The sequence below is a fragment of the Harmonia axyridis genome, chromosome 2 (genome assembly GCF_914767665.1).
Source record: "Harmonia axyridis chromosome 2, icHarAxyr1.1, whole genome shotgun sequence".
NCBI lineage: Eukaryota > Metazoa > Arthropoda > Insecta > Coleoptera > Coccinellidae > Harmonia > Harmonia axyridis.
Window position 1 is genome coordinate 38,931,299 of NC_059502.1, and position 14,014 is coordinate 38,945,312.

The window sequence follows — 14,014 nt, forward strand, 5'->3', positions numbered from 1 at the left end:
TTGACCAAAATCGATCAAACTTTGAAATTAATGGAAGAGAATCATTCTCCTTCGAATGCAAAAAGATGGTTACGAGTTATATACCAACATATTCATAGATGTAATTCAGCATTGAAAAGATTCAATTTCACTATTGGTCAAAAACGTAAAATATATTCAAAAATTTCGCAATTGAAAAGAATGTGTGTTTTCATAAAATGTTGTATTCGAGAAAAATCAATAGGTTCAGGTTTAGGGCAAACTGAAAGGCGCAGTTCTCGCGTTATTTGGCGCACAATTAATGCCATCTACAATTGTAGAGTAAGAACAGGTATTGTTATAAATTTAAGTCATATTGATGTTAAACCATTTTTGGTTGATGCTTTTCACTTATTTAAAAACAAAATTTTAAGAGTTTTGAGAGATATGCCAATGTTGAAAGTGAACACAACTTTTTGTGCAGATTTCATTAAAAGTAATGTTGATGGTGAAATTGTTGATCGTAAATTTTTCACTACTCCTAATGCTATGATTGATTCATCTACCGAATTGAAAGTGTGGTTTGATTTTCATATAACTGAACGTATCGTAGCTGATATGGAAGACATGTCAAACAAGGGCAGCGGTTGGGCATTGAGTAAAATTATTCATTTAGAAATTGCAATTAATAAATTCGAAATGGGAAATTGTGCTGGTGGTGTTGGTGGATCATCTTACATTAAACTACCTAATCAAATTTCGAAGAAAAAAGCATGTATCAACGTTAAGAATAACGATGAGGCGTGTTTTTTTTTGGAGTGTTGTTAGCGCACTTTACCCAACAAAAACTAATTCTGATCGTACTACCAATTACCCTTTTTACTCAAGTGTACTTAGAACTGATGGATTAGAACTGCCTATGAAACTATCTCAAATTACGAAATTTGAGAAAATGAATGATATATCTGTGAACGTATATGGTTTACAATTGACTGAAAAAGAAAATCAATCATTTTATTCAGTTTCACCTTTAAGACTCACACAACATCATCTTGCACACAATCATGTGAATTTACTAATAGTTCAAGATAAATATTTCCCAAAGGACCCCGCACGTTTAGTACGGGAAATGGCTTTCCGTGAATTTGGCTGAATTTTTGATATTTTGTAGTTCTTGATGAACTGATCAGAAAAGTCTTCAGCCACAAAGCTCAAAAATGGACAGTTTTCGAGATATAGAGCTTCGAAAATGGATTTTTTGCAATTTTCGGGGTTTTTGCTCATCAATCGGTGAGCTCTCATTTCTGGTTTTGATGGAATTTTGATGTTCGGCGGCCAGAACCCGACTGAGAAATGATCTTCCTTTGTTAAATTAGAGACCGCCATCGATAATTTTTTATACACTGCTCCACATTGGCTATGAAATGTGATACAAAATCCAAGATCTTCCATACATCTTTTCATGCCACAAGATGACGCCAGAATAATTCACATGACCGAGAAAGCACATATTGTGAGATTTTCTTAAGAGAGACCATAATAACTGAATCCTCATATATCTGATGTCCAATAATATCAAATATGTTAGCCGACATGTTCATAACCAGGCATCGCGAGCTGTAATGGGGGAAAATGGGAAAATCATAATCATATATCCTTAGGGATAACAATTGTGATCACTATTGATGTCATTTACATATGATATGTGATTTGCTTCTCACAAATCTCGATAATCTGACAATGGGGTGCCAAGACATTTTCCTCAGAATGTCTCGAAATTGATGATAGCATCTCACAGACAAACGAATCCGTGAAAATGTCTGCAGTTTTGATGCAATATAGTACTATCCGGGTAGAATATGGAAGTCCAAGTGTTGGAAGCTAACTATGAATGGAACTTCCGATATTAACCCACGAATTCTTGAAAATAATTTTTTTTTTCTATGAACTTTTTGAACTTCACACATAAGAATGAATACTATCTAATAATATGATCGTTGGCAAAATGAATGAGTATATCAATCAAAAACAATATAATAATGAAACTAACATTCATAAGAATAATGAATAATAACAATAATGATAATTTTGCCCTTGATTCGAATCATAATATTCTAAATGATTTGTTGCGATTGCTAATATAATTTTAAATTGTTTTTTGTTTATTATCATTATTGTTATAATTATTATGAATGTCACTCTCATTATTTTATTGTTTTTGATTGAAATACTCATTCATTTTGCCAACGATCATATTATTAGATAGTATTCATTCGTATGTGTGAAGTTCAAAAAGTTCATAGAAAAAAAAAATTATTTTCAAGAATTCCTGGGTTAATATCGGAAGTTCCATTCATAGTTAGCTTCCAACACTTGGACTTCCATATTCTACCCGGATAGTACTATATTGTATCAAAACTGCAGACATTTTCACGGATTCGTTTGTCTGTGAGATGCTATCATCAATTTCGAGACATTCTGAGGAAAATGTCTTGGCACCCCATTGTCAGATTATCGAGATTTGTGAGAAGCAAATCACATATCATATGTAAATGACATCAATAGTGATCACAATTGTTATCCCTGAGGATATATGATTATGATTTTCCCATTTTCCCCCATTACAGCTCGCGATGCCTGGTTATGAACATGTCGGCTAACATATTTGATATTATTGGACATCAGATATATGAGGATTCAGTTATTATGGTCTCTCTTAAGAAAATCTCACAATATGTGCTTTCTCGGTCATGTGAATTATTCTGGCGTCATCTTGTGGCATGAAAAGATGTATGGAAGATCTTGGATTTTGTATCACATTTCATAGCCAATGTGGAGCAGTGTATAAAAAATTATCGATGGCGGTCTCTAATTTAACAAAGGAAGATCATTTCTCAGTCGGGTTCTGGCCGCCGAACATCAAAATTCCATCAAAACCAGAAATGAGAGCTCCCCGATTGATGAGCAAAAACCCCGAAAATTGCAAAAAATCCATTTTCAAAGCTCTATATCTCGAAAACTGTCCATTTTTGAGCTTTGTGGCTGAGGACTTTTCTGATCAGTTCATCAAGAACTACAACATATCAAAAATTCAGCCAAATTCACGGAAAGCCATTTCCCGTACTAAACGTGCGGGGTCCTTTGAGTGACTACGATGTAGCAGCAGCAGCAGCCGCCCAACCATTAGAAAATATAAGTATTTCTGAAATTAAATATCACTATTGTTGGATTAAAGATCTTTCCAGACTTGTTTCAAGTCAGCTCTCGAAACATAAAACGAAGAAATTTATATGTGACAGGTGTTTGAATTATTTTTCATCTCAGATAAAATTGAATGAACATTTTGAGTGGTGTAAAGATTTGAATAATGAAAAAGTAACTTTTCCAAAGTACGATAACGTTGAATTTAGAAATTTTGTTTTCAAACAAAAATGTCCCTTTATTGTGTATGCAGACTTTGAATCCTTACTAAGACAATGCAATAAGAAAATCAGTGAAAAATCATTCAAGTATCAGGAGCATGTGCCATATAGTGTGGGTTATTATTTAAAATGTGTATATAATGATAATTTTTCGCGTTATGCTAGTTTTCGTGGTGAGACGTGCTTGGATTGGTTTGCTGATGAAATAGATAAAATTGCCTCCTTTGTTTATAGCAATATTAAACACATTGAACCTATGTCAGCTGCACCTAGAGATGTTGGCACACATTGTCATATTTGTGAAAAAAGTTTTAACGATAAGGATGTAATAGTTAGAGATCATGATCATTTTTCATCAGAATTTAGGGGATGGGCACATCAGCAGTGTAATCTTAATTTCCGAAAACTCTTTATTGTGCCCATAGTTTTTCATAATTTATCGAATTACGATGGACATTTTATCGTGAAGTCTCTTTTACATCGAGGCAACATCACTACTTTACCAATTAATAAGGAAAAATACATTTCATTCACATATTTTCATCAGGAAACCAAACTCAGATTCAGATTTATCGACTCATTTAAATTCATGGGGGCTAGTTTGGATGAATTAGCTTCTACTTTAATTCTCGAAAATTTTTACAATCTTAAGAAAGAATTTTCAAGTTTGCACGATAGTGAGTTTGAGCTGCTAACTAGAAAGGGTACTTTTTGTTATGATTATATGACTGACCTGGACAAGTTAAACGATACAGCACTACCATCAATCAATGAATTTCATAATAAATTAACCAACTCACACATTGATGCTGAAACCTACCATCATGCTCAAACCGTTTGGAAAACATTCAAGATAAAATCGTTAGGTGAATATAGTGATCTTTACATAAAAACAGATATACTTTTGCTCGCTGACGTAATGGAGAATTTTCGGAAAACAGCTTTAGAGACATACAAACTCGATCCGGCATGGTACTACACTATGCCCGGTTACACCTGGGACTGTATGCTAAAGTATACTAAATGTAAACTACAGATACTTAAAGATATTGATATGGTTATGTTTGTGGAACGGGGTATACGTGGGGGAATCAGTTGCTGCATGCATAGACTATCTGAAGCTAATAATCCCCAAATGGATAATTTCGACACATCAAAACCCGAGTCATATTTACTTTATCTTGATGTAAATAATTTATATGGATGGGCGATGAGTCAATATTTACCATTTGGAGATTTTGAATGGTGCGATACATCTGTTGATGTGAGCATTGTTCCCGATGATGGTCCAGAAGGATACATCCTTCAGGTGGATCTGGAATATCCGCAACATCTGCATGATCTACATAAAGATCTACCACTGTGTCCGGAGCACAGAGTCCCTCCTGGTTCAAAGTTGCCAAAATTACTATGCACACTCTCCGATAAAAAAGATTACATTATTCATTATCGCAATTTGAAGACAGTGTTAGAATTGGGGTTGAGATTGATAAAGATTAAAAAAGTTTTGAAATTTAAACAATCTCCTTGGCTGAAACCCTATATCGATCTCAATACAGAACTACGAGCAAAGGCAACAACCAAATTTGGTAAAAATCAATTTAAATTTGCAAATAACGCCATTTTTGGTAAAACTATGGAAAATATTCGACTACACAGGATAGTTCGTTTGGTAAATCGCTATGAAGGTCGTTTCGGAGCCAAAAATCTGATAGCATCGCCAAGATTTCATAGTCGTACGGTTTTCGGTGAGGATTTAATGGCGATCGAACTCAAAAAGAATGAGCTTTTGTTTAATAAACCTCTATATATAGGTATGGCTATTCTTGATATTTCAAAGGTGTGTATGTATAATTTTCACTATAAGTATATGCTACCTAAAAATCCTGATGGTTGTAAGATTATGTATATTGATACCGACTCATTTTTTTATGAAATTAGAGGTTGTAACCCATACGAACTCATTAAAATGGATTGTTATACACACTTTGATACTAGTGATTACCCTAAAACCAATGCTTTCAACATTCCATTGGTGAATAAAAAGGTACCAGGTTTAATGAAAGATGAAGTGAATGGTGAAATTATCACACATTTTGCGGGTTTAAGATCTAAAATGTATGCTTTCAAGGTTCAAGGGGGAAAAATCACAAAAAAATCAAAGGGTGTGAAAAATTATGTTGTCAAAAACCACTTGACTTTTGATGATTATGTGAAATGTCTCAAAGAAAATGAACAACTGGTTTTACCTCAAAATACAATCGGCTCCTTTGCACATGACATCTATTCAATTCAGCAATCGAAAATAGTATTGAGTGCACAAGACGACAAACGCTACTTAATTCCTTCATCTTTTGATACGTTACCTTGGGGTCATTATTCACTACAACCACACACATCATCACTACTACCACCTCCACCACAACCACAGCAATAATAGGAAAAGTGAAAAATTTTTGTTTCTTTTCAGAATGGCCAATATAAATCAATTTAGCCATCATCAGAAACAACAAAGAGATCGACACCAACGTAGCGAGTTCAACCTAACTGTTGCATTACAGGTTTTTTCTCTTCAAGAATCAGCAATTAAAGTTATAATTCAAAATATAGATTCTATATTTCGCGTGTTCAGCCTGAATTTGCCCGAAACTATAACCATTGAAATATTAAAGAAATTTAGCATTTACAAATGGAAACAAATAATAGCTGATGCCAGCAACTCTGTAAAGAATCAACCTTCATTTGAGTATCCTCTTTTCTCTTCGAGGTATATCACGAGTCGTAAAGCTCAAAACTATATTCTTTGTAAACGTGACTGGAGTGATGAATATGACGATGATGAAGAATTATGTATATGGCGAAATTATTATCGTATTAAGGAATTCAATTTATTTTTGTGTAAAACTTGTTATAAAATTTTTTTCAAAGAACTGAAAAGGAGAAGATTCAATTCAAAATTGTTCAGTATTCGTGACCACTCACATTTGTACATTGGGCAAGACAATCTTCATAACTTGTACAGAAGTAGAGAATATTGGTGTAACTCAGAATTTGATAGAGTTCTTTTCGATATTTATGAAAAGAATGAGTGTTGTGACAGATTACATAATTCAATACCTAACATTGGTGATAATTTCAAAAAACATGTCAAAAGATTTGTAGATTCTGCAGATGAAGATAGTGATATATAGATTTTAAGAAATAATTTTGATCGAAATGTTGATAGAGATTTTTTTTATGCTAAATCCATACAATACATTCCAAAAGATTTGTAACTTCTGGAGATGAATATAGTGGTATAGATTATTAGAATTGATCGAAATGTTATTCGATATAACTAAAGTTAAGATAATTCGTACTATTTGTAATAAAAAATGTAAATAAACATGTTACGTTGATGAGTTTTTTATTTTTTATTCCTCATATACTGATACAATATACAAGCACATCTGCAAGAACCAAAAGATTCACAAATTCGACAAGCCAAGCCATCTACTTCATCCCACGTTAGGTCTGCACCAATGCACTTAAGAGGACAGCAATATCTCAATCCCTCTATGATATTGAAACTTCTTTCCTCAGTCATTTTGCTGCACAGGTTAGTATTACTTTCCATGCAGAAAACAGTTAGACCACAGCTGAGGCATTTCACATGTTCTTTATCAAATAAAAATTTGCTACTCGGACACAAAGCATTTTTCAGAGTTTTCAGACAGTAAAGTATTGCCAAAAATAAGAGTGTACTCAATAAGTATAATCCAATGAAAATGTATCTCTCTATTAATTCATAGAGTGAACCTTCCATGATGACTGTCACTGAGTTAATAAACTATAAGAGCGGGATACACTCAGTTCTGAACTCATTAATATGCTGACGTTCAAGAAGGGAGGAGGTCTAGTTGATACACTCATTAATAAGTTACCTATTGAGCTGCATATACCTGGTGGTTACAAATTCTGTGGGCCTGGTACAAAATTAGAAAAACGTTTAGAGAAGGACGACAAAGGAATCAACTCACTCGATGATAGTTGTAGGGAACACGACATATTTTATTCACAACACAAGAGCCTAGCGGAAAGACATGAAGCAGATAAAATTCTAGAGGACAAGGCTTGGCAACGTGTGAAATCAAGGGACGCTTCAGTTGGTGAAAAAACTGCAGCACTCATAGTGACTGGTGCAATGAAAGCTAAACGCAAACTCGGAATGGGTTGTAAAGTGAAAAAAACGTTCAAGAGAAGCTTAGTAGTTCCTTTAACAAATGTGTTGCGCAAATCAAATCATAATGATGATGTTAAAAAGTCATCATTGATAGCATTAAGAGCAGCCCGAGCCGCCATAAAAAAAGCTGGGGGTAGCAAGAACATCAGAGTTCCTCGAATTATTCCATTCAAGTCAGGAGGCATATTGCCATTGATGCCAATTCTTGCAGGCTTGAGTACTTTGGGTAGCTTACTTGGTGGTGGAAGCGCTGTTGTCAAAACTTTTATCGATACCAAAAATGCTACAAAAAAATTAGCTGAACATCAACGCCACAACAAGGTAATGGAAGCAGTTGGGCATGGTCTTTATGTGAAGAAATATAAAAATGGTTATGGACTCTATGTTAAAAAACAAAAAAACTAACTGTGAAGCTACCCAATAGAGCATTATTCGACTATGAGTTGGTTGATTATGCGATAAAATTAAAAATCTCAAACTTTAGAGGTGTATTTATGCGCGACAGTTTATTGAGAAGATGTCCCAGGGTGAATGAATGTGGCATCATCAACTTGGATTCATCAGACGGATCTGGAACACATTGGGTAGCTTATAGCAAAAAAGGAAATGTGACAGAATATTTTGATTCCTTCGGAGATCTGAAACCACCAAAGGAATTGGTTAAATATTTAGGTGGAGAAATAATCTACAACAGAAATGTATATCAGAGATATAATACATCGAATTGTGGTAAACTATGTTTGCAATTTCTGCTGAGTAAAAATTGAAAAGAAACATAAATAGCATTATTTTTATAATCCATCCTCAGTCATGTCGTTAGTATTCACATTGAAAGGACGTAGTTCGACACTCTCAACAGATTTTGTACCTCCAATCGAGCTAGATCCTAGTCATCAGTATGGTATCGCTTTAATTGGTTTTTATTCATATAATACAATACCAAACATTGAAGAAAACACGTATTTGTATTATTCAGAAGCATCTGCAGAAGGAGTGCAGGAAAAAAAGCTACAAATCCCTAGTGGAACATACGAAATTTCAGATATCGAAAAGTATCTAGCTAAATACCTGATTGCTGCAGAAAACGAGAGAGATAAGATCTTTTACTTGAGACCAAACAATACCACTTTAAAGTGTGAACTTTTTCATCGATCGATATCTATTGATTTTACTAAAAGTGATGTACTAGGGAAGCTTTTAGGCTTTTCTCGAAAAAATTTGGCAGCTGGTGTTGAACATCAGTCAGATTTACCTGTTAATATAGTTCCTGTACGCTGTATTCATGTAGATTGCAGTTTAGCCCAGGGATCATTTTACAACGATAAAATTTGTCACACAATCTATGAGTTTTCAGTCGGTGTTGATCCTGGTTACGCTATAGATATAACGCCCCAACACTTGATTTATCTACCTGTAAGTAGTAGTGGAACAATTGACAATATCACTTTGAACATACTTGATCAGGATTTCAACTTTGTCAATTTTCGAGGTGAAGAGATTATTGTTCGCTTAGAACTGAAGAAATGGTCTTGATTTTCCCTCAACACTTTCAGCATAATAAATACGCCATCCATCCAGAGAAAAAGTCATTAGTACAACAACACCACTCAGAGAAGCAACAACAACAACTTACGAGTATATCCCAGAGAAATAGAAGAATACTACAATCGCTTGGCTATGTTGTCAGGCCACACGTTTGACATTTATCAACCGGTGGATAAAGATGATTCAATTGTTCGTGTGGAAAATCGCACATACCTACCATTCATAAAATCATTCAACAACAATGATACAATTGAAATTGTTATTAACCGACCAGATATATGGTTTCTGATGTATGAATCAGCACTTTTCATAAGGGGGCAATTGAGAAAAACCGCAGGCGCAGGAACTTTGAAGCTGGTGAATAATTATGGCGCTTTTCTTTTTGACTCAATAACCTACGAATTATGTGGTACAGAAGTGGAAACTGTTAAAGATCCAGGACTCGTATCACTAATAAGAGGATTTTTGTGTTATGAGAAAGGGGATAATAGTGGATTAAATGAAGCTGGATGGAATTTTCCTGATGAACCATTGCAAAATGATGATGGTACATTTGCTATACGTATACCCCTCAAACATTTGCTCAACGTGTTTAATGATTACCCGAAAGCAATGTGTGGAAAACAGGTGATTCGGTTAATTAGAGCTCGTAACGATAGCAATTGCATGATAGTTACAGCAGGAACAGGTGAGCAGAATGGAGCGACAAAGGGGCAAATTACAATCAGCGATATAGAGCTGAGAGTTAAACATGTGCATCCAAATGATGAGATTAAACTCAATCTACTATCCATGATAAAAAGTGATAAACCTATCTTACTTCCATTCAGGAAATGGGAAGTCCATCAACTTCCAGTTCTTACGGCTGGAGCAACTCAGGAATTATGGAGCATTAAAACGGGTGCTATTGTGGAATGTCCTCGATATGTTATATGCTGCTTTCACTCGGATCGAAAAGACAACCCCACTAAAGATCCAAATTACTTTGAGAATGTTGACACTTCAGATATACGTGTTTTACTCAATGGTGAATATTATCCTCAAGAAAGATTGCGACTGAATTTCGATCAAAATGACTATAGCGAAGCTCATTATAATTATTGTGAATTTGCAAAAACTTATACTGGTAGAAGAACAGGGAATACAGCAGTGCTCGATTATGGTGAATACAAGTCACGTTTTTTATTTGTTATTGATTGTTCTAAACGGGATGAAACTTATAAATTCGCCACCGTTGATGTTAAATTGGAGATTGAAGCGAGAAAAGGTTTCCCTGCCAACACCAGAGTGTACTGCGTCATTGTTCATGACAACGTCATCGAGTACCACCCACTTAGCGAAATTATAAGAAAATTAACAAACTTTTGAGGATTCAGTTCAGCAAGAGCAGTCACCATATCAAGATGAAAGTGGCAGTAGTAGATTTTCAAGGTTTCACAATTAATGGCAACTTCCAACCAAAAGAGATGTGTGTAAATAATGGGCACCAAATTGCACATTATATTGTGAAACCTGAAGTTAAATTTTCATCTTTATCGGTGCAAGATCAGAAGCTAATAAGATGGTTGGAAAATAATTTTCATGGTATAAAATATAATTCTGGAAGTGTAGAACTTCGCGATGTTTGTGATATTCTTAGCAGATTACTCTCAGATATGGATATAGTGTACGTGAAGGGCCATCAAAAAAAGAAATATTTATTGGGCATGGGGCAGTCGTTCATGGTTATTGATCTGAATGAGCTAGAACATTTCAACCCCCCACCATCAAATTTAAAGATGCAACGACCGTTGTGTATGTATCATGATGGAAATGTACCACGCATGTGCAGCATGACAAACTGCAAAGAAATATTCGATTGGCTTTGGGATTTCATTCCCCATTAACCACACACACACACACACATATGGAAAAAATGATGATTGATGATTTTAAACAAGAACTACCCAATGATGGAAACTGTCACAATCAAGTGCAAAACCTAATTATTCAATTTGGGATGCTAAGCTTTCAGGAATATGGTGATCAACGAAATGCATCATCATCATCATCTACTTCAGAATGTATCTGGGAATCTGCAGTTTTTAGTAATAAATCTAGATTTTCACATCTGTCACCAATGACATGACCATGTAAAAAGAAAAGAGTTGTTCTGAATAAAATTTGAAATTAATTTATCTTTATATTTACCTTCCCCTAATACTGCGATTAGTTGTAATCAAGATGCGAATTGAGCAACATAAAACAGTTTTGCCAGTAGAAAATTTAGATATTTTCGATGATCAGCCAAAATTGAATAGAAATGGTGATTTATTTCCATCTAGTTGTAGATTTTTGATTGTGGGTCCAAGTGGCTGTGGAAAATCTAACGCACTTTTATCCTTACTTTTCCATCCTAATGGACTTACATTTGAAAATGTATATATATTCTCGAAAAGTTTAAATCAACCCAAGTATCAGCTACTCGAAGAAGTCCTAAACAGTGTTCATGGTATTGGTTATCACAGCTATAGAGAAAATGACGAAATCATAGATACTTCAGAGGCTAAAGAAAATTCCATATTCATCTTTGATGATATATGTAACAGCAAGCAAGATAAAATCAAGTCTTATTACTCTATGGGTAGACATAAACATATTGATGTTGCTTTTCTCTGTCAGACATATGTATCAATTAATAAACATCTGATCCGTGACAATGCGAATATTATTGTTATATTCAGAAGTGATGATGTCAATTCACGTTATATTTTCAATGAACACATTTCCCCTGATATGAGTTATGAAAAATTTAAAGATATTTGTTCAATATGCTGGAGTACCGATAATTATGGTTTTTTAATGATTGTAAAAGATTTCAACTTGAACGACGGTCGTTATCGTCATGGTTTCGATAAATTCATAAGCATTAAGGATAATTGACCAGTTTACAAGAATCATGTCGAGAGGAGACAAGTCAACTCGTAAACTCAAAATAAGACAGCTCATCAATGATGTTAGAAGAAAATATTTAGCATTCAAATTGGGTCGTTCTGAAGCTGATGAATCGATCAATCGGATTATTTCTCCCATTACAAAACGTTTAGATAAGATGACGCAACACATGGAGACATCGCTGACAACCAAACCACCAAAATCATCGACTCCTATAGGAATTGCGTTACCTGATGTTGAAGGAATTGAAGAAAAACCTTCCCTCAGTAAAACCATGAAAAAAGAGCTAGACCCTAATGCTTTATCTGATGTGAAAAAGTTTGAAAATAATAATCATGATGATGAAAATGTAGGTACTGATTCGAAAAAGATTTCCAAAGAAATGCATAATTTCAACAACAGTCTCGAAACCTATCCCAAAAATGTACAACGCTTCATTCGACAATCGTTCAATCGAGATGCTCAAATAGATTTCACATATGGTCCTAAATATGACCCACGAGCATCTAGTTGGAGTCTAGGCGGCTGCTCACTAGATTTTGATAGTGGTAAAATTATTATTGATGGTGAATTTTATTTTCCAGACAGTGAGGGCCTCCTCAAACTGTTATTCAATAAAGAACCAGTAGGATTCACACGAGAAGATGAAGAAAATTATCAGCGAATATTAAACATCACCAACGTACATAGAAGAGAATTCAATCCATCAAAACAAATCAAGGCAAATATTGGTCACAAATATAAAAATATTATAAAGAAACTTGGTGGTGGGATGATGATGCGATACAATGAAAAAGCGATAGAGTATAGATATTGGAATGATATTAACGAATTAGTAGATCGTTTGTGTTTATTGCACGCGTCAAAAGAAGCAGGCAACAACTCCAACGATAACGAAATCGAAGCAATTGTGGATGAGTTGCGTGAAGCTGGAATTATATATTAGGTGTGGTTTTTTGCATCCAAATTCGCAGCTACAATGGACAAATTTGGTCGGGTTACTGGAAACATCTCATCAGCGAAGCGCTTGCGGGTTGATTATACTTTTCCCATGACCAATGATGGTGACTATGATTTCGGCAATAGAAGGTTATGTAATGTGAAGAGACCAACTGAAAAAAGTGATGTTGTGACTAAAGAAATCATTGACGTAGAATTGTCTAACCTTAGCAATGTCTTGAAAGATTTTGGAAGTAAATTAGAACACCTAAGTGAGAAATTGGAACGCATGGGTGAGAAATTGGAAAAAATTTGTGAAATGATTTCTAGATCCGTAGAGTTGTCTGCTTCTGCCTATACTACAACCGTGGTACCAATCCATTCATCCACATTGTGAAACTCATAAAGATCAGACACACCCAACCATCTAAAGTTTGACATCCGTAGAGTTGTCTGCTATAGAGCTATGATTGGATTGTTGCTGCTGCTCCTGCTCCTGCTGCTGCTGCTGCTGCTCCTGCTGCTGCTCCTGCTGCTGCTCCAGCTGCTCCTGCTGCTGGACACATTCTTCAATAACAACCGTGGTACCAATCACCCATCCACAGATGAATTGTGAAACTCATAAAGATGAGACACACCCAACCATCTAAAGAAATAGTTCAAGTAATTAAGGAACTTCATCGTCCTGCGCGTAAAAATTTCTCTCGACGAAGAACAATTATTAAAGGGTTAGATGATCTTTGGCAAATGGATTTAGGGCAGCTTGATAAGCTCGCCACAAGTAATGAGGGTTTTAAGTATATTCTTGTTGTTATTGATTGCTTCTCGAAATTCGTATGGGCTAGAGCAGTGAGGAGGAAAACAGGCGAAGAAGTGACTAGGGCTTTTCTAGATATCCTACAGCACAATGACGGACGAATACCTATCAACTTACAATCTGATCAAGGAAAGGAATTTTTCAATCACCAATTTCAAGAACTAGTTATTAGAAAAC

General features: G+C 35.0%; 2 protein-coding genes across 2 annotated transcripts; both read left to right on the top strand.

Moving 5' to 3' along the window:
* The first annotated feature begins 405 nt into the window (after window positions 1-405).
* LOC123673301 lies at window positions 406-5,817 on the top strand. Its single transcript, XM_045607787.1, has 2 exons — window positions 406-761; window positions 3,105-5,817. The coding sequence occupies exons 1-2, from the start codon at window positions 406-408 to the stop codon at window positions 5,815-5,817; spliced, it is 3,069 nt and encodes a 1,022-aa protein (XP_045463743.1).
* Window positions 5,818-9,435: 3,618 nt separating this feature from the next.
* Window positions 9,436-10,515, top strand: LOC123673302. Its single transcript, XM_045607788.1, has one exon. The coding sequence runs from the start codon at window positions 9,436-9,438 to the stop codon at window positions 10,513-10,515; it is 1,080 nt and encodes a 359-aa protein (XP_045463744.1).
* Window positions 10,516-14,014: the final 3,499 nt, after the last annotated feature.